General features: G+C 46.0%; 1 protein-coding gene across 1 annotated transcript in view; it reads left to right on the forward strand.

Moving 5' to 3' along the window:
• Window positions 1–7342: 7342 nt before the first annotated feature.
• The window catches only part of GRM7 (glutamate metabotropic receptor 7), a 308516-nt gene continuing 293369 nt past the window's right edge, over window positions 7343–22489 (forward strand). Inside the window, exon 1 of the mRNA XM_072128330.1 lies at window positions 7343–7920. Within this exon, the coding sequence (XP_071984431.1) occupies window positions 7447–7920 (474 nt within the window). The 5' untranslated portion in view covers window positions 7343–7446. The remainder of the gene's footprint in view (window positions 7921–22489) is intronic.

Below are 22489 nucleotides of genomic sequence, written 5' to 3' on the forward strand. Positions count from 1 at the left end.
CATGGAGGGGCTGCAGCACCCACAGGGTCCATGGAGGGGCTGCAGCACCCACAGGGTCCATGGAGGGGCTGCAGCACCCACAGGGTCCATGGAGGGGCTGTAGCACCCACAGGGTCCATGGAGGGGCTGCAGCGCCCACAGGGTCCATGGAAGGGTTGCAGCACCCACAGTGTTCACGAAGGGGCTGCAGCTCCCACAGGGTCTATGGATGGGCTGCAGCACCCACAGGGTCCAAGGAAGGGCTGCAGCAACCACCTCTTGATAGATCCTGCGGGTGCTGGGGCAGGGTCTTTTGGGGCGCATGGTGCACATGATACATCCCCCATAATATCATTTTCTTCTATTGACTCCCCATAAAGTAACATTCTTGGAGACATCTTTCTATCATGATTATAATAAAGAAATAATGATACAAGCATGTCTCTAAGAATGTTTATCATGTACAGAATATCCCCTGATTTGGGGCAGGGGTCACATATTGCACTTCCTAGATATATCCAGGATCATTGGGGGTGGCCTGGTCCCTTATCTGGCTGCAGGTGATCACTCCTGGATGCTCAGCTCATTGTCCGGCTGCAGGTGATCACTCCTGGGCTCGCAGCTCATTGTCTGAGTAGCCGGCTCTTCCTGATGGCTTGTCGCTGGTGGAGATCAATGGACAGGCGTATAATTACCCCGGACAAAAGCCACTGCTTAGGTAGATGTGAAGGAGTATAATTGCCAGCTGGGAATCAATGACTCCCACTCAATCCGCTGGGGGTCAATGGCTTCACTTTGGCTTAATTTGTCTTTTCAATAGTAGATCAGGCTATATTATGGAGGGGAGGGGGATGGGCGCGGAGGTGTGAGGTCTACCAAGTTATGGGATGTGAATATACTGTGATGGAATCTCTGATTTGTGACATTTTATAACCTTTGACCTTTGTCCTCTGGAGTGGCACTGGGTGACTTGTGGCCTTCCATCTATCTGACCCTATACTAATCCAGATTACATTCAGACTCTCCTACCATGTGCAATGAATTATTGACTGGTCCAAAGATCAAAGACCACCCTAGACCATCCCCAGCCCGGACTTACAGCTCAGTGATGCTCACAGTTTGTGAACCAAACTACTACTCTCAGCATCCACATTGTGTACATGGATGGAGACCACAGGGACATCTATGGTGTGTGACGCAATAAGAACCTCAAGTATCAGATGCTGAACCCCAATATCTACTGGGGAATGGGGGAATGAAAATAAAGATTTCACTGATTCTATAGAAGTCTTATAAAATGTAATAACCTCAAATAAAATATTGAACGATGCAAATAAAACAAGTAGTTTATGTGTTGAAAAATATTTATAAAAAAATAAAACCTGATTCCACATTGTAAATATCCAGAGAATCTGTAGATCGTTACTATAATAATTCAAGGAATGGACAATAACGTCCCCTCAATCACAACAAGAAAGATTAGTGACGCTTCAGAAAAGAGAATTTAAAGTGAGTAAAAGGTTCATCAATATTTAATCTGATTGAGAAGAAATTCACCGGTTCATTAATCCTGGATTCTCCCTTCTCCTTTATAGTAGAAAGTTACAATGAAATTCCCAAATATGTACAAATATTGTTATATTGTAACTTCCGGCCTCCGTGGTCAGACCCTGTGTGGTCTGATCCTACACTGTCCCAGCTCCAATATCAGACAGACATCATATGTACTGTATATACATCCCCTCCTATAGTTATATGTATACTGTATGTATATACATCTCCTCCTATAGTAATATGTATACTGTATGTATATACATCCCCTCCTATAGTTATATGTATACTGTATGTATATACATCCCCTCCTATAGTAATATGTATACTGTATGTATATCCCCTCCTATAGTAATATGTATACTGTATGTATATACATCTCCTCCTATAGTAATATGTATACTGTATGTATATACATCCCCTCCTATAGTTATATGTATACTGTATGTATATACATCCCCTCCTATAGTAATATGTATACTGTATGTATATCCCCTCCTATAGTAATATGTATACTGTATGTATATACATCCCCTCCTATAGTTATATGTATACTGTATGTATATACATCCCCTCCTATAGTTATATGTATACTGTATGTATATCCCCTCCTATAGTAATATGTATACTGTATGTATATACATCCCCTCCTATAGTTATATGTATACTGTATGTATATACATCCCCTCCTATAGTTATATGTATACTGTATGTATATACATCCCCTCCTATAGTAATATGTATACTGTATGTATATACATCCCCTCCTATAGTAATATGTATACTGTATGTATATACATCCCCTCCTATAGTTATATGTATACTTTATGTATATACATCTCATCCCCTCCTATAGTTATATGTATACTGTATGTATATACATCCCCTCCTATAGTTATATGTATACTGTATGTATATACATCCCCTCCTATAGTAATATGTATACTGTATGTATATACATCCCCTCCTATAGTAATATGTATACTGTATGTATATACATCCCCTCCTATAGTTATATGTATACTTTATGTATATACATCTCATCCCCTCCTATAGTTATATGTATACTGTATGTATATACATCCCCTCCTATAGTTATATGTATACTTTATGTATATACATCTCCTCCCCCTATAGTTATATGTATACTGTATGTATATACATCCCCTCATGTAGTTATATGTATACTGTATGTATATACATCTCCTCCCCTTATAGTAATATGTATACTGTATGTATATACATCTCCCCCTATAGTTATATGTATACTGTATGTATATACATCTCCTCCCCTTATAGTAATATGTATACTGTATGTATATACATCTCCTCCTAGTTATATATATACTTTATGTATATACATCTCCTCCTATAGTTATATGTATACTTTATGTATGTACATCCCCTCCTATAGTTATATGTACTGTATACTGTATGTATATACATCTCCTCCCCATATAGTTTTCTGTATACTGTATGTATATACATCTCCTCCTAGTTATATATATACTTTATGTATATACATCTCCTCCTGTTGTTATATGTATACTATATATATAAATCTCTTCTCCTATAGTTATATGTACTGTATACTGTATGTATATACATCTCCTCCCCATATAGTTTTCTGTATACTGTATGTATATACATCTCCCCCTATAGTTATATGTATACTGTATGTATATACATCTCCTCCTGTTGTTATATGTATACTATATATATACATCTCCTCCCCCTATAGTTATATGTATACTGTATGTATATACATCCCCTCATGTAGTTATATGGATACTGTATGTATATACATCCCCTCCTATAGTTATATGTATACTGTATGTATATACATCCCCTCCTATAGTTATATGGATACTGTATGTATATACATCCCCTCCTATAGTTATATGTATACTGTATATACATCTCCTCCCCCTATAGTTATATGGATACTGTATGTATATACATCTCCTCCTATAGTTATATGTATACTGTATATACATCTCCTCCCCCTATAGTTATATGGATACTGTATGTATATACATCCCCTCCTGTTATTATATGTATACTATATATATACATCTCTGTACATAGGTCACTTTCTGGATGTCTCCCCTGACAGCTGCTTCCCCGCGGTCCTGGAGCGCTGGACGAGGGATGACACCTCTTACACTAATGAGTCTTGGACTTTCCTTCTCGTCCTCCTTGTCTCTCCAGGATCTTCCACATTACTGCTTCCCCTGCTGCTGTCTTGGAGGAGCCATCTGCCCGGGACCAGGCCGCCACATTATACACTGAGCTAGAGTGGAGGGTTTGGTGCTTTGTATCAGTATGGATCACTTCCAATAATCTAGTTATTAGCAGCTATTATTTCGTGATATTTTAAGTCTTCCCTGTAAATACTTGGTCATAGCAGGAGGAAGTCCCTGCACAAGCAGAGGGTGACCGCAGCAGCATCTGCAGCAGCTTCATGTTCTCTCTGCATTAACTGTCTTTCCATTCATTTTACTGTGTGCAGGAAACCATCAACATGCAGGCTGCTTGCAATTGATGTGTTAGTTAGTAGCAGCAGGACTGTGTAATATATGGTATGTTCAAGATTGTAGCATTTCCTAGTGCACTGCGGGCATGTCCTCACACTGCTGTGCTCTGTGCACTGAACTTTTACGCAGCTTCTTTCTCTATGCTTTGAGTTATAAGCAGGGGCACAGCTAGGAGACGAAGGGCCCCATAGCAAATTTATGAATGGGGCCCCTCTAGATATTTGTACAGTCCCAGATTTATACAATTATATACATACAGTTCTTCATACAGTTATACAATCAAATTTATACACTCATGTGCACATATCCATAGCGTATATACTATGGATAGACTATGGATACATCTTATACACACATACAATATATATTTTCTTATACACACCCACAGTATATACACATAAAACACACCATATAGAATTTATACATCAAATATACACACATGTACAGTTCCATATGCAGACATACAGCATATATACACACACTTACAGAGGGAACAGAAAGTAAAGATGGAAGATTCCAGACCTGTCCTTCTCTTCCACCTACCTCACCATTTCTTATCTGAACTCCATGCTCAGGTGTGCACTGCTAGATACATACCATGCTGTACAATGAGTATAATAAGTATATAATGGTGCACATCCTCCATTCTTTAGTGTGTGGGGCCAACTGTCAGGGCCCCCTGACACTGTGGGCCCCATAGCAGCTACCACTGTAGTTATGCCCCTGGTTATAAGCTTAGAGCAAAGTGGAGACTCAGGACTGTGGAAACAAAAAGAACATATTAAATAGTTAAATAGTTGAAGATAATAAACGTTTGAGGTTAATTTGGAATAATGAAGGTGATAAGGGATTAGGGTGATGGCACACGTGGCGTTTTGAACGCGTTTTGTGCCGTTTTTAAGCAGCAATCAGCTTGAATATGTTGGTTCTCCCTCTCTGGTTTAGCTAATAACAAGAGATATCATGCTTTTATATAAAGGTATGCTTTGTATTTTATAGATATAGCGCCCCTCCTGTCATTGGCTGGCATTGCACATGAGCTGTGATACCAGGACCGGGGCAGAGCCGGTGTCAGATCCTGGACAACTCCTTGAAGGTTCAAAGTTTCCTCTTGATTCCAGAAGATTGTGTCTGAGCGCGGTTACCATGACACCTAATGACTTCCTCATTATTAATTAATCTTAGGAATTAAGCTAATCTAATCAATGCTGATGAGGAAACAAAGGCTGAAAAGTTTAAATTACAGGAGGTGGTGGGTGGGGGTCCCCGGGGGCAGAAGGTGAGACAAACCAAGGCCAGAGGAGGCAACAAGGGACATCAGAGAGACACCAGAGACACCGGCACAGAGCACCCAGTGTCCCCCATTTCCCACCAAGTCAGTCCTAGTGTAGAATTGCGCTATACTCTGTGCTGGAATGGGAGGAGGCTCCGTGCCCATTTGGCGTGGAGATGGCGTAAGGAGGTAAATAGATACAATACCTGGTTGTGCGCCAGAAGTGGCAAACATGCCCTGATAAATGTGGCCCAACAATCTCCTTTAACACTGTCTATATAACACATCTATCTATCTATCCATCCATCTATCTGCCTATCCATCCATCCATCTATCTATCTGTCCATCCATCCATCCATCTGTCTATCCATCCATCCATCTATCTGTCTATCCACCTATCTTCCATCCATGTATCTTCCATCTATCTATCCATCTATCTATTTATCCATCCATGTATCTGTCTATCCACCTATCTTACATCCATCCATCTATCTATCTGTCTAACTATCTATCTTACACCCATCTCATTTTTCTAACTTTTATCATTTTTATTTACAATGAAATCTATTCATTTTACTGATCTCCTCTCCCTTTGGTTCTGTAGGGTTTGCAGTGGGTCCAGTTCTGTGGATTTGCTCCTTGTATTATATTACGCTGTATTATTATTATTTTCATCACATTATATATTATCACATCCCGGGTAATACTTGTCCTTCTAGTCATCCCCAGACCAGGCTGCATTGGGTTCAGCACTCTGGAGAGCTCCATAGACTCCTCAGGTGACTGATCATATATACATCCCTCCCCTATAGACATGTCACATGTGTTAGGGCAGCAGGTTCAGAGCTTTGCATTTCTATCAGAGCTCAGGTATTACACTGACACCTGCAATGTCCACCCCAGAACCTGTATAATTTAATATCCACCCCAGAATCTGTATATTGCAATGTCCAGTCGCCCTACCCCTCCAAACCTGAATATTGCAATGTCCACCCCATGTATGTTGCTATGTGCACCCCAGAACCTGTATATTGCAATATGCACCCCACAACCTGTATATTGCATTGTGCACCCCAGAACCTGTATATTGCAATGTGCACCCCAGAACCTGTATATTGCAATGTGCACCCCAGAACCTGTATAATGCAATGTACGCCCCAGAACCTGTATATTGCAATGTGCACCCCAGAACCTGTATATTGCAATGTGCACCCCAGAACCTGTATATTGCAATATGCACCCCACAACCTGTATATTGCATTGTGCACCCCAGAACCTGTATATTGCAATGTGCACCCCAGAACCTGTATAATGCAATGTACGCCCCAGAACCTGTATAATGCAATGTGCACCCCCGAACCTGTATATTGCATTGTGCACCCCAGAACCTGTATATTGCATTGTGCACCCCAGAACCTGTATAATGCAATGTACGCCCCAGAACCTGTATAATGCAATGTACGCCCCAGAACCTGTATATTGCAATGTCCACCCCACAACCTGTATATTGCATTGTGCACCCCAGAACCTGTATATTGCAATGTGCACCCCAGAACCTGTATAATGCAATGTACGCCCCAGAACCTGTATAATGCAATGTGCACCCCCGAACCTGTATATTGCATTGTGCACCCCAGAACCTGTATATTGCATTGTGCACCCCAGAACCTGTATAATGCAATGTACGCCCCAGAACCTGTATAATGCAATGTACGCCCCAGAACCTGTATAATGCAATGTGCACCCCCGAACCTGTATATTGCATTGTGCACCCCACAACCTGTATATTGCATTGTGCACCCCAGAACCTGTATATTGTATTGTGCACCCCAGACCCTGTATATTGCATTGTGCCCCTGCATGATGTCCTCCAGGTGAAGCCCCCGGGGTCGCACAGGTAGCAGGGGGCAGCCAGGACCCCCAATCCCCAGCAGATGACATAAGACGCCGCTACGTGATGACATGAGGAGGGGGAGGGAGCAGCTATAAAGCCCTGGATGTGCGGGGGAGAGCAGGCAGTCAGCTGTCAGAGGCAGCGCGAGCTTCACAGGGAAGGAGCGGGGGCTCAGAGCTGAGGACCACCCTCCCCACCAGGAGGACACTGCCATGCTGACCCCGGGGGGCGCCGGGCTCCTGCTCCTCTCCCTGCTGCTGGTGTCTGGACAGGAGCCATATGCCCCCCATTCTATCCGGCTGGAGGGGGACATCACTTTGGGGGGGCTCTTCCCGGTCCATTCCAGGGGTGTTGCGGGAATGCCATGCGGGGATATTAGGAAGGAGAGCGGGATCCACAGGCTGGAAGCCATGCTCTATGCCATCGACCAGATCAACAGTGACCCGGAGCTGCTGCCGAACATCACCCTGGGGGCCCGGATCCTGGACACCTGCTCCCGGGACACCTACGCCCTGGAGCAGTCACTCACCTTCGTGCAGGCTCTCATCCAGAAGGACGCCTCTGACGCCCGCTGCACCAACGGGGAGCCGCCCGTCTACGTCAGACCCGAGAAAGTAGTCGGAGTCATCGGGGCATCGGAAAGTTCTGTGTCCATCATGGTCGCCAATATCCTGCGCCTCTTCCAGGTAGGAGCCTCTCTCCGGGCTGGACACCTGTTAGGAGCTGCTATGGAGAGCAATGAATCGATTCTGCTTCACATGTTGCTTTCCTGCTTGACGTTGATCTATGAGCTTCAAGTGGAGGATTTTATCTGCTATTTCTTGTGCAATTGTTCCCTGATGATCTCATCCCCATCCCTCCGTGTCTCTGTACCCACCTCTATGGCACACATAGTCTACATCCAGCCTCTGCCCCTCCGTGTCTCTGTACCCATCTCTATGGCACACATACTCTACATCCAGCCTCTGCCCCTCCATGTCTATGTACCCCCTTCCTTTATGGCACACATACTTCTACATCCATCCTCTGCCACCCCCTGTCTCTGTACCCACCTCTATGGCACACATAGTCTACATCCAGCCTCTGCCACCCCCTGTCTCTGTACCCCCTTTCTCTATGGCACACATACCTCTACCTCCATCCTCTGCCCCTCCATGTCTATGTACCCCCTTCCTTTATGGCACACATACTCTACATCCATCCTCTGCCCCTCCATGTCTATGTACCCCCTTCCTTTATGGCACACATACTTCTACATCCATCCTCTGCCCCTCCATGTCTCTGTACCCCCTTCCTCTATGGCACACATAGTCTACATCCAGCCTCTGCCCCTCCATGTCTCTGTACCCCCTCTCTCTATGGCACACATACTCTACATCCATCCTCTGCCCCTCCATGTCTCTGTACCCCCTTCCTCTATGGCACACATACTCTACATCCATCCTCTGCCCCTCCATGTCTCTGTACCCCCTTCCTCTATGGCACACATAGTCTACATCCAGCCTCTGCCCTCCATGTCTCTGTACCCCCTTTCTCTATGGCACTCATACTTCTACCTCCATCCTCTGCCCCTCCATGTCTATGTACCCCCTTCCTTTATGGCACACATACTCTACATCCATCCTCTGCCCCTCCATGTCTCTGTACCCCTTTCCTCTATGGCACACATACTCTCCATCCATTCTCATGCCCTGCACCCCCTTGTCTCTGCCCACCTCCCCATGACTTGTACATCTCTTCGCCCCCTTCTCTCTTTGATACTTGTCCCTATTCTGTGGAGATGCTCCCAGTAGATGGACTCCTGATGGTGGGGGCTGGATTGCTCTTGTTTGCACAGATTTTGCACATTTCTTGCAATGTGGGGCAGAATGTTCTGCAATGATGAATAATTTGTGATGTGCCCCCTCCCCACCCCATGGCACTGCTGTGCCCGGCAGATCCTGGTGACCATTGCTCATCATTAAATAGTGGCTTCTGTGTGGGAGATGTGGCTGATGACTGGATGGGAGTGTGGGTGTAGGTACGTGTATATGGGAATATGTAAGTGTCCCTGACATGAGAGCTGGAGGATATATTAACTCTCACACTGCTGGGGATGCGGCTTCAGCTCTGGCATCTCTTACTGTCTCTTTAGGTTGTGCAATTGTTCCTTCATTTTGGTGATAATTAAAGATTGCAGATGGTTTATGTAGTCGGTGTCATTTGGGGTGATTATGCAGCACTTTGGATAAAACACTTGTAGCACAATGTAACTGGAGGGACTGGATGATTGGCAGGGATCAGATCCTGCAAATCCTGAGCCACAGGGAGATGCTGTCTGTGCATCGTCTAATAGAAAGCTCCTTGTACAATCACTGGCTATGCTCAGGCTGTATACAATCACTGGCTATGCTCAGGCTGTATACAATCACTGGCTATGCTCAGGCTGTATACAATCACTGGCTATGCTCAGGCTGTATACAATCCCTGGCTATGCTCAGTCCGTATAGAAGGATATCACATAGATGGAGCTGAGGTCCAGCTGCTGCTGCTGTGTGAGCACTGGGGAGACTCTGCAGCCATTGACTAATAGAAGAAGCAGCATCTCCCTGTTCTGGTATCAGCACCAGGTCCATTATAAGAAGACGCTGCTTCTCCCTGCTCTGGTATCAGCAACAGGTCCATTATTAGAAGACGCTGCTTCTCCCTGCTCTGGTATCAGCACCAGGTCCATTATTAGAAGAAGCTGCTTCTCCCTGCTCTGGTATCAGCACCAGGTCCATTATTAGTAGAAGCTGCTTCTCCCTGCTCTGGTATCAGCACCAGGTCCATTATTAGTAGAAGCTGCTTCTCCCTGCTCTGGTATCAGCACCAGGTCCATTATTAGTAGAAGCTGCTTCTCCCTGCTCTGGTATCAGCACCAGGTCCGTTATTAGAAGAAGCTGCTTCTCCCTGCTCTGGTATCAGCACCAGGTCCATTATTAGAAGAAGCTGCTTCTCCCTGCTCTGGTATCAGCACCAGGTCCATTATTAGTAGAAGCTGCTTCTCCCTGCTCTGGTATCAGCACCAGGTCCATTATTAGTAGAAGCTGCTTCTCCCTGCTCTGGTATCAGCACCAGGTCCGTTATTAGAAGAAGCTGCTTCTCCCTGCTCTGGTATCAGCACCAGGTCCATTATTAGTAGAAGCTGCTTCTCCCTGCTCTGGTATCAGCACCAGGTCCATTATTAGTAGAAGCTGCTTCTCCCTGCTCTGGTATCAGCACCAGGTCCATTATTAGTAGAAGCTGCTTCTCCCTGCTCTGGTATCAGCACCAGGTCCATTATTAGAAGAAGCTGCTTCTCCCTGCTCTGGTATCAGCACCAGGTCCATTATTAGTAGAAGCTGCTTCTCCCTGCTCTGGTATCAGCACCAGGTCCATTATTAGTAGAAGCTGCTTCTCCCTGCTCTGGTACCAGCACCAGGTCCATTATTAGTAGAAGCTGCTTCTTCTCTCCCATCAGCCAGGTCTGTGCACATAGAACAGATCACGTCTCGTGAATGAGGACACTGGGAGGGAGACCCCCCGGAGGGGGCGAGGACGCTGGGAGCCGCTATGTAGATGAGCCCCAAGCGAGGGAACATTCATCAAGTGATATAATAATAGCAAGAACACAACTAAAATCCTATTTCCTCCGACCTCCTCCCTGTGCAATGTTTTACTCCCACATTAGTGGCACAGAAGATGAAGTGTAGGTGCAGCAGCTCAGTACACAGCGCGGTGCTAGATCCACACAGATCCATCTCCGGATCCAGACACATCGCTGCTCCTCACATATTTACATGCAGATAATTAGCGGCTTTACTGTATACAGCTCCCTGCAAATACTGGATACACTGTAACAGCTCCTCAGCCCCAAACAGGCTGTACATGTACTGGATACACTGTAGCAGCTCTCCTGCTCTGCACATGCTGCACATGTACTGGATACACTGTAGCAGCTCTCCTGCTCTGCACATGCTGCACATGTACTGGATACACTGTAGCAGCTCTCCTGCTCTGCACATGCTGCACATGTGCTGGATACACTGTAGCAGCTCTCCTGCTCTGCACAGGCTGCACATGTACTGGATACACTGTAGCAGCTCTCCTGCTCTGCACATGCTGCACATGTACTGGATACACTGTAGCAGCTCTCCTGCTCTGCACAGGCTGCACATGTACTGGATACACTGTAGCAGCTCTCCTGCTCTGCACATGCTGCACATGTGCTGGATACACTGTAGCAGCTCTCCTGCTCTGCACATGCTGCACATGTACTGGATACACTGTAGCAGCTCTCCTGCTCTGCACATGCTGCACATGTGCTGGATACACTGTAGCAGCTCTCCTGCTCTGCACAGGCTGGATCTTGAATACAGATGGCCGGTCCTGTGCCTGTGCGCCTGCACGGACCTTGGTGTTCCTCAGCCTCCTGGTTCTGATACTGAGTCCGTCTCCTCCCCCTGATCCGAGTGTTTATTAGAGACATAAAGCAGGTTATTTGTGCAGCGAGCGCTCAGACTCCTCCATTAATCACACATCTCCATGAGAAGCTACGGCTTTTATGTTGTGATGAGGATAACATTGCACTGGGGCTGCAGTAACCAGGATGGGGGGTCCCGGGGGGCTGCAGCTGCTGATGTATAAGCCATCAGATAATGTGCAGCTTCTGGAGGAGGCAGCAATAACCCAATCAATGGTCATTGTCTAACACCTCATCAGCGCTGGCCATGAGAGGCCGCCAGCATCCGCACAGGCCACACGTGCTGCCACTGATACTACAGATACCACGGCCAGAGCCACGGACTGTGACCGGGGGGGGGGGGATGACCTGTACCCCCACAGCCATACTGCACGACCCCATGATACAGCCCTACATGAGAGGCCGCCAGCATCCGCACAGGCCACGTGCTGTCACTGATAATACAGATACCACGGCCAGAGCCACGGACTGTGACCGGGGGGGGGGGGGATGACCTGTACCCCCACAGCCATACTGCACGACCCCATGATACAGCCCTACATGAGAGGCCGCCAGCATCCGCACAGGGCTACCACTGATACTACAGATACCACGGCCCGAGCCACGGACTGTGACCGGGGGGGGGGGGGGATGACCTGTACCCCCACAGCCATACTGCACGACCCCATGATACAGCCCTACATGAGAGGCCGCCAGCATCCGCACAGGCCACGTGATGCCACTGATACTACAGATACCACGGCCCAAGCCACGGACTGTACCTCCTCTACCCTTTCTCCTTACCTCTCCTCTTCCTCCGTTCTTCCCTCTCTTCTTCCTCCCTCCCACTTCCTCCTTTCATCTCCTCTTCCTCCTTCCTTCCCTGCTCGTTTTCTTCCCCCTTCCCTCTTCTTGTCCTCCCTCCTTCCCTCTTCTTGTCCTCCCTCCTTCCCTCTTCTTGTCCTCCCTCCTTCCCTCTTCTTGTCCTCCCTCCTTCCCTCTTCTTGTCCTCCCTCCTTCCCTCTTCTTGTCCTCCCTCCTTCCCTCTTCTTGTCCTCCCTCCTTCCCTCTTCTTGTCCTCCCTCCTTCCCTCTTCTTGTCCTCCCTCCTTCCCTCTTCTTGTCCTCCCTCCTTCCCTCTTCTTTTCCTCCCTCCTTCCCTCTTCTTTTCCTCCCTCCTTCCCTCTCCTCCACCTTCCTCATTGCCTCTTCTCTTTCTCTCTCCTTCCCTCCTTCCTTCTCCTCTTCCTCCCTCCATCCCTCCTCTCTTCCTCCCTCCCCCCTTCCCTCTTCCCTTCCTCCTTCCTCCTTCCCTCTCTCCACTTTTCCTCCCTCCATCCCTCCTCTCTTCCTCCCTCCCTCCTTCCCTCTTCCCTTCCTCCTTCCCTCTCTCCACTCTTCCTCCCTCCATCCCTCCTCTCTTCCTCCCTCCCTCCTTCCCTCTTCTTTTCCTCCCTCCTTCCCTCTCCTCCACCTTCCTCCTTCCCTCTTGTCTTCCTCCCTCCATCCCTCCTCTCTTCCTCCCTCCCTCCTTCCCTCTTCCCTTCCTCCTTCCCTCTCTCCATCTTCCCGTCTTCTGTACTATCTTGCAGCCAGTAAACGTTACTCCATTAATCACTTCACACTGAGTTTCAAACAATATGAGGTCTCCCTATGGTCTGAAGATGCAGCTAATATTTCCCCTCCTCCGGCCCCTCGCTTATTGATAAATCGCTGCCTCTCCCTCACTCATTTCCAGCCGCCGGGAGTTTAGCACTTTCCCAAATCCGCAGGTTCTACAGAGACAAAGTATCTGCCAGATACTGCGATACATATTACGTAGGGTTAACCCCTTGATGCTTCTTACAGTCATCCGTACATAATCGCATGACTGTCCGTCACATACTTGTGATGTGCTGCCATAGGGGGCGCCAGCGAGCCGCAGAGGCCATCCATACAACGCTAGGCCAGACATCTGAAGAGCTCGCAACGATGCAGCACCGGTGCACGGCTATAGGGAGCGCAGGGGAAGCAGTGACACCGTATAGATCTACATGCACAGTGTCATTTGTGGAATTCTAAAGCAGTAACTCAGAACAAAGAGGAGGGGCTGTGGAGCACAGAGCACAGCAGTGTGAGGACACACCCTCAGTGCACTTGGAGAAGCTACAATCCTAGAATATAAAAACATATATCACAGTCCTGCTGCTACTAACAACATACATAGAGGTCTGATTGCACATCCATAGTGTAACCATAGAGCTAAGCCCGGAGAAGACGCCCCCATTAGCTTGCTGTGGCTCTCCAGTATTGGGAGCTGAACATGCTGGGACTTGTAGTCCGTGACGTATGTTTTCATACGGTGTGGGTGATCAGTAAGGTGCACTTCCAGGATAGTGGGTGCTCCGTGTCCAGGACTAATTACTGGCATCCTGGGGGAAGTGGTGAATCCCCCGGGAGGAGCCGCTGTCCGGAGATGACACCGGAGGAGGAAAATGGATTCACCGCTGGAAGTGCAGAAGGAGAGGAAAGTAATAATGAAGTGCAAATTGCTGCGACACAGAGTCCGATTATTGAGCGACTGCCAAAGGGACAGAGAACATGAACTAAAAATGTCTCCACCAGGGAAATTCCCTCCTAAGATTTTTAAATATTTATGGATTTGTAAACATCTACATAAACATTTGCATTAAGCTTAAGTGCTAGCTATTACTCCCTGTTATCAGCCACAACATGACAGCTCATCAATCATCCATTTCATCCCGGGGAGTGGAGAATGTACAGGGGGTACAATCTATTACTCTCTGTTATCAGCCATTACATCCCGGGGAGAGGAGAATGTACAGGGGGTACAATCTATTACTCTCTGTTATCAGCCATTACATCCCGGGGAGAGGAGACTGTACAGGGGGGGATACAATCTATTACTCTCTGTTATCAGCCATTACACCCCGGGGAGAGGAGACTGTACAGGGGGGGATACAATCTATTACTCTCTGTTATCAGCCATTACATCCCGGGGAGAGGAGACTGTACAGGGGGGGATACAATCTATTACTCTCTGTTATCAGCCATTACATCCCGGGGAGAGGAGACTGTACAGGGGGGGATACACTCTATTACTCTCTGTTATCAGCCATTACATCCCGGGGAGAGGAGACTGTACAGGGGGGGATACACTCTATTACTCTCTGTTATCAGCCATTACATCCCGGGGAGAGGAGACTGTACAGGGGGGATACAATCTATTACTCTCTGTTATCAGCCATTACATCCCGGGGAGAGGAGACTGTACAGGGGGGATACAATCTATTACTCTCTGTTTTCAGCCATTTTGGGCTTGTGGAAAGTGAGTGTAATCTAGATGAGTTCTGCCAGAGGAAGGAGGAAGTGCTGGGAACCAGAGGAGGGAGGAAGTGCAGGGAACCAGAGGAGGGAGGAAGTGCTGGGAACCAGAGGAGGGAGGAAGTGCTGGGAACCAGAGGAGGGAGGAAGTGCTGGGAACCAGAGGAGGGAGGAAGTGCTGGGAACCAGAGGAAGGAGAAAGTGCAGGGAGCAAGAGGAAGGAGGAAGTGCAGGCAACAAGAGGAGGGAGGAAGTGCAGGGTACAAGGGGATATAGGAAGTGCAGGGAACAACAGAAGGGAGGAAGTGCAAGCAGCAAAAAGAGAGAGAAAGTGCAGGGAACCAGAGGAGGGAGGAAGTGCAGGGAACCAGAGGAGGGAGGAAGTGCAGGGAACCAGAGGAGGGAGGGAGTGCAGGGAACAACAGAAGGGAGAAAGGGCAGGGGACAAGAGGAGGGAGGTCCTTAGTGAATGTGCCCCAATGAGAGGGCGACAGCGCAGGAAGAAAATGGGGGCAGTAAATAGATGCAACAAGTAGAGGCTGCTAGAGGAGGTTAGAAGTACAGGCAGAAAGCTGAGGTCCCTGGTTGGTGGAGGCTGCAGGAGGAGGTTAGAAGTACAGGCAGAAAGCTGAGGTCCCTGGTGGGTGGAGGCTGCAGGAGGAGGAGGGACCAAGACTTTTTTTTTTTTTTTAAAAAGAATTTATTTTTGCAATTTTGAAATTTTATACAATTAAAATAAACAAAATCGAAGAACAAGATTGTCTGTCACATATTTCTTTCCCCCCATTACAGGAATATTATACAACAGCCATGGTAACAGTCAGGGTCTTACTGCGTTTCAAAACTAACCGAGGGATATTACAGTAAATGACAGCAGGATACTACAGCCAGACATCCTGATACAACACAAATAACTATTGACACATAGACAATCAGTCACACACACACACATACACACCAGCACGCTCAGTCTCCTTCATCAGAGGGACCAAGACTTTATAGATGCAAAAGAAAAGAGAAAATAAGTTACAATATTTCAAATATTTAACTCAGCGTCTGGTTACAATGTATCATTCATAAGAACTTATCATATAGAGATTTATAAATGCGCCAACATCCGCTCATTAATCCTTAACCGGTCAATGGAAATGTCAGGGCTAATTGCAGGGGACGTCATGGAATAATGGGACCATTTCAGTCATTTCTCGCTAATTGCCGTTATCGTCGGGTTAATTGGCCCCGTGTATTGTTGTTATGACGGTGAGGAACAAATTTGATTGCACAATCTCATTGTGAGGATTAAGTGGTTCACGCACCTTCACGAAAATCCATAAATTTGTTATGAAGATTTGCAGCCAAATCTTCTATTATCCTGAGGATCCGTCTACAGATTCCGAAAAAAATCCATCTGCTGGACACAAAGCGGGACCTGAAGTCGTCTGTCCTCAGATACTCCCAAAGTGGGATGAACTTCAAGGGGTCTTCAGCAGAATAGGTGTCACCTAGGTGGTGGTCCGGGACACCTCCATATACTATATAGGTTTCTCCAATAGCTTCATGGTGAGGCGGAGCATAGGGCGGGGGGCATTTATAGAAGCTTAATACCCCATGGTCAATAAGGAAACCAGGCTGAAGACTTGTCCAACAGATGCAGATGTATTATGGTTGTAGCCCCCAGCCCTACTACTCTACTACTCCATCCACCTCTTTCCGAAGAGGACAACTCAACCCTAGTCCAAGGTCAACCAACGCATGGTCAACCCTAGTAGTGACCTGTCTGACGTGTTCCCCACTATTAGGGGCATAAGGGACCTTCAGGAGCAACATTGGTTTTGGAGAACTATTGGTGTAGACGCTATTAAGCCAACCTCCTGTCAGGTCATCCATGATACTCTCCAGGAGCTCTAGTGGTGACCTGTTCCTCCATGTGTGCAAAAAAGTTGCACTAATCAAAAATTTGGCCTTGGTGGAGCAATGGAGACAGGAATAAATTCAGCACATTCGAGAGGAACTATTGGTTTAAGGGTGAAACATGACCTGGAAAGTGGTCAGGTAGGTAAATTTATGGGTGTCACTAACCTGCCCCACTTTCCATGTCAGGGGTGACCCATGGACTCCTTCCTCTTCTTCAGCTAGCTCATGTTCCTGCAGAAGTGTTGGCCATGTTGTCCGTCCAAGCTACAGGGGTTGGATCGCTGAAGCTCCATCAAGTTCACCAAGAACAAATTTTGGAATTTGCATGTTCCTGATGCACTGATAGAGGAACAGGTCACCCCTAGGGCTCAGGAGAGGGACCTGCATCGTGAGTGACCTCTTGCTCCTCCTTTATTGTTGAGTTGAATGATGTTCCCATTGGGCTCCGGTCCATCAGTCCACCAAGACCACGTAGATTCCTTATTCCCATAGATGGAGAGGTGTCCAGCAGGTCACCCCTAGGGCCCATAGTGATGGGTTCATGTGATGGCTGAGCTCATTATCGCCCTCAACAGGTTGAGAGGGCTTCCTCGATGGGGCTTTGACCCTGGGTCTCCCTTAGTGTTGACCCCAAATAGACTCTTGCACAGTTGGGTCTCCATAATGGGAACCAGAACCCCCAAAGCTGCCTCAAGCCCATCACATCCATCCTGCGCGCTGCTGAGTGCTTGGCTTAGACCCCTGGTCAAGGATTATACTTCGGTGCTGCACCACTAGGTGGCGCTAGGATGACAATTACTGTTAATTTGCATTTGTTTTCCCATAGGGCATCGCAATAAAACTCCCTACATCGCCGCGTCTCCTTAATGGGATAAGTAATCTCCATAACAGCCGTAATAACTGTATAACAGATCTTACCCATGATGCTCTGCAGCGCTCTGACATTAGTGGAGCAGTATTAAGTATTAATCATCAGCTCCAGAGCTGCGCTCCGGTCTAATGCATCACCAGGAGATGTCCGCACCCCGGCTTATCCATTCACTACAAAGATACTGCCCCCCCCCCCCACAACCGCAACACAAAGTCCAGATCAGAAAACCTGCAGCGTCATGTGACCCGCAATCACAGCGATATAAAACATCAATTATACCACACAACAAAGAATCATAATTTAATGTGTCTATAATCATCCTCCAGCCGCACAGAACACAATACACAGCGCAGAGGATGGTGATTATACACCAGAGGCATCAACCCTCTCACAGCCGCGATTATACCCACCGCACCGCTATAACCTGGGCCTCCGCTACTGTATCATTATACATACAGCTGCATCTCCCTGTATATAGTGATATATGTACAGCCGCTATAACCTGGGGCTCTCCTGTATATAATGATATATGTACAGCCGCTATAACCTGGGGCTCTCCTGTATATAATGATATATGTACAGCCGCTATAACCTGGGGCTCTCCTGTATATAATGATATATGTACAGCCGCTATAACCTGGGGCTCTCCTGTATATAATGATATATGTACAGCCGGTATAACCTGGGGATCTCCTGTATATAATGATATATGTACAGCTGGTATAACCTGGGGATCTCCTGTATATAATGATATATGTACAGCCGGTATAACCTGGGGATCTCCTGTATATAATGATATATGTACAGCTGGTATAACCTGGGGATCTCCTGCATATAATGATATATGTACAGCCGGTATAACCTGGGGATCTCCTGTATATAATGATATATGTACAGCCGGTATAACCTGGGGATCTCCTGTATATAATGATATATGTACAGCCGGTATAACCTGGGGATCTCCTGTATATAATGATATATGTACAGCCGGTATAACCTGGGGATCTCCTGTATATAATGATATATGTACAGCCGGTATAACCTGGGGATCTCCTGTATATAATGATATATGTACAGCCGGTATAACCTGGGGATCTCCTGTATATAATGATATATGTACAGCTGGTATAACCTGGGGATCTCCTGTATATAGTGATTTATGTACAGCCGGTATAACCAGGGGATCTCCTGTATATAAGGATATATGTACAGCCGGTATAACCTGGGGATCTCCTGTATATAGTGATTTATGTACAGCCGGTATAACCCGGGGATCTCCTGTATATAATGATATATGTACAGCCGCTATAACCTGGGGATATCCTGTATATAATGATATATGTACAGCCGGTATAACCTGGGGATCTCCTGTATATAATGATATATGTACAGCCGGTATAACCTGGGGATCTCCTGTATATAATGATATATGTACAGCCGCTATAACCTGGGGATATCCTGTATATAATGATATATGTACAGCCGGTATAACCTGGGGATCTCCTGTATATAATGATATATGTACAGCCGGTATAACCTGGGGATCTCCTGTATATAATGATATATGTACAGCCGGTATAACCTGGGGATCTCCTGTATATAATGATATATGTACAGCCGCTATAACCTGGGGATATCCTGTATATAATGATATATGTACAGCCGGTATAACCTGGGGATCTCCTGTATATAATGATATATGTACAGCCGGTATAACCTGGGGATCTCCTGTATATAATGGTATATGTACAGCCGGTATAACCTGGGGATCTCCTGTATATAATGATATATGTACAGCCGGTATAACCTGGGGATCTCCTGTATATAGTGATATATGTACAGCCGGTATAACCTGGGGATCTCCTGTATATAATGATATGTGTACAGCCGCTATAACCTGGGGATCTCCTGTATATAATGATATGTGTACAGCCGGTATAACCTGGGGACCTCCTGTATATAATGATATATGTACAGCCGGTATAACCTGGGGATCTCCTGTATATAATGATATATGTACAGCCGGTATAACCTGGGGATCTCCTGTATATAATGATATATGTACAGCCGGTATAACCTGGGGATCTCCTGTATATAATGATATGTGTACAGCCGGTATAACCTGGGGATCTCCTGTATATAATGATATGTGTACAGCCGGTATAACCTGGGGATCTCCTGTATATAATGATATATGTACAGCCGCTATAACCTGGGGATATCCTGTATATAATGATATATGTACAGCCGGTATAACCTGGGGATCTCCTGTATATAATGATATATGTACAGCCGGTATAACCTGGGGATCTCCTGTATATAATGATATATGTACAGCCGGTATAACCTGGGGATCTCCTGTATATAATGATATATGTACAGCCGCTATAACCTGGGGATATCCTGTATATAATGATATATGTACAGCCGCTATAACCTGGGGATCTCCTGTATATAATGATATATGTACAGCCGGTATAACCTGGGGATCTCCTGTATATAATGGTATATGTACAGCCGGTATAACCTGGGGATCTCCTGTATATAATGATATATGTACAGCCGGTATAACCTGGGGATCTCCTGTATATAATGATATATGTACAGCCGGTATAACCTGGGGATCTCCTGTATATAATGATATATGTACAGCTGGTATAACCTGGGGATCTCCTGTATATAAGGATATATGTACAGCCGGTATAACCTGGGGATCTCCTGTATATAGTGATATATGTACAGCCGGTATAACCTGGGGATCTCCTGTATATAATGATATATGTACAGCCGGTATAACCTGGGGATCTCCTGTATATAGTGATATATGTACAGCCGGTATAACCTGGGGATCTCCTGTATATAATGATATATGTACAGCCGGTATAACCCGGGGATCTCCTGTATATAGTGATATATGTACAGCCGGTATAACCTGGGGATCTCCTGTATATAATGATATATGTACAGCCGGTATAACCTGGGGATCTCCTGTATATAATGATATATGTACAGCCGGTATAACCTGGGGATCTCCTGTATATAATGATATATGTACAGCCGGTATAACCCGGGGATCTCCTGTATATAGTGATATATGTACAGCCGGTATAACCTGGGGATCTCCTGTATATAATGATATATGTACAGCCGGTATAACCCGGGGATCTCCTGTATATAGTGATTTATGTACAGCCGGTATAACCCGGGGATCTCCTGTATATAATGATATATGTACAGCCGGTATAACCTGGGGATTTCCTGTATATAATGATATATGTACAGCCGGTATAACCTGGGGATCTCCTGTATATAATGATATATATACAGCTGGTATAACCTGGGGATCTCCTGTATATAGTGATATATGTACAGCCGGTATAACCTGGGGATCTCCTGTATATAATGATATATGTACAGCCGGTATAACCTGGGGATCTCCTGTATATAATGATATATGTACAGCCGGTATAACCTGGGGATCTCCTGTATATAATGATATATGTACAGCCGGTATAACCTGGGGATCTCCTGTATATAATGATATATGTACAGCCGGTATAACCTGGGGATCTCCTGTATATAATGATATATGTACAGCCGGTATAACCTGGGGATCTCCTGTATATAATGATATATGTACAGCCGGTATAACCTGGGGATCTCCTGTATATAATGATATATGTACAGCCGGTATAACCTGGGGATCTCCTGTATATAGTGATATATGTACAGCCGGTATAACCTGGGGATCTCCTGTATATAGTGATATATGTACAGCCGGTATAACCTGGTCTCAGGCTGTAGCTGTGGACACTATAGGGGGATACATTGGGTATTGTGTATGTTCCTGGTGAATCTCATCTTCAGTCCCCGGTCCAGGAAGCAGGATTAGGAATGGCATATACATGATAGAGGGAGCAGTCATGCGGTTACTGACTAATTTAGTCCCTTTCATTGATTTTCTGATTTCTTGGTTATGAGCTTCTTTTATCTCTCTGGTAGTTACACAGACGCCTCTCTCTATACTAGAAATATCTGGAATTGCCAGCATCTTACATTCAATTATGACTGTGAGCCGGAGCAGTCAGATCGGACATAATGGACAGTCTCTAATAGGATCCCGGGAATGTTCTAGCCGGAGCCTCCTGCACCTCAGTAGTAATGGCGGCTGCAGGAGATGGAGCTCAGGCAGCACAGATGTCATTGTCACCTCCTTCACACAATTATACATGGAGTATAGACATAGAGGAGTCACATAATCACCGGGGAAATTTTGGGGTTGATTTGTTTGAATATATAAATATCAATTTCTATCTACCGCCTGTTATATACAGTATTTATATATCCATTATATATATATTTCATATCCATCTATCTTCCTCCTATGGGGCAGATTTATCAATTGGTTTTTTTTGTTGTTTTAGTGTATTTTCAATTTGTCACAGTATCTTAGCACCAAACTAGACACACATCAAAATCAACAATGTTTCAAGCAAGCACTGAGCTCTTCTGCAGAGCCGTGTATCCCCTGTATAGTACAGCAGCAGAGCAGTGTATCCCCTGTATAGTACAGCAGCAGAGCAGTGTATCCCCTGTATAGTACAGCAGCAGAGCAGTGTATCCCCTGTATAGTACAGCAGCAGAGCAGTGTATCCCCTGTATAGTACAGCAGCAGAGCGGTGTAT

Source organism: Engystomops pustulosus, chromosome 10, assembly GCF_040894005.1.
Source record: "Engystomops pustulosus chromosome 10, aEngPut4.maternal, whole genome shotgun sequence".
Taxonomy (NCBI): domain Eukaryota; kingdom Metazoa; phylum Chordata; class Amphibia; order Anura; family Leptodactylidae; genus Engystomops; species Engystomops pustulosus.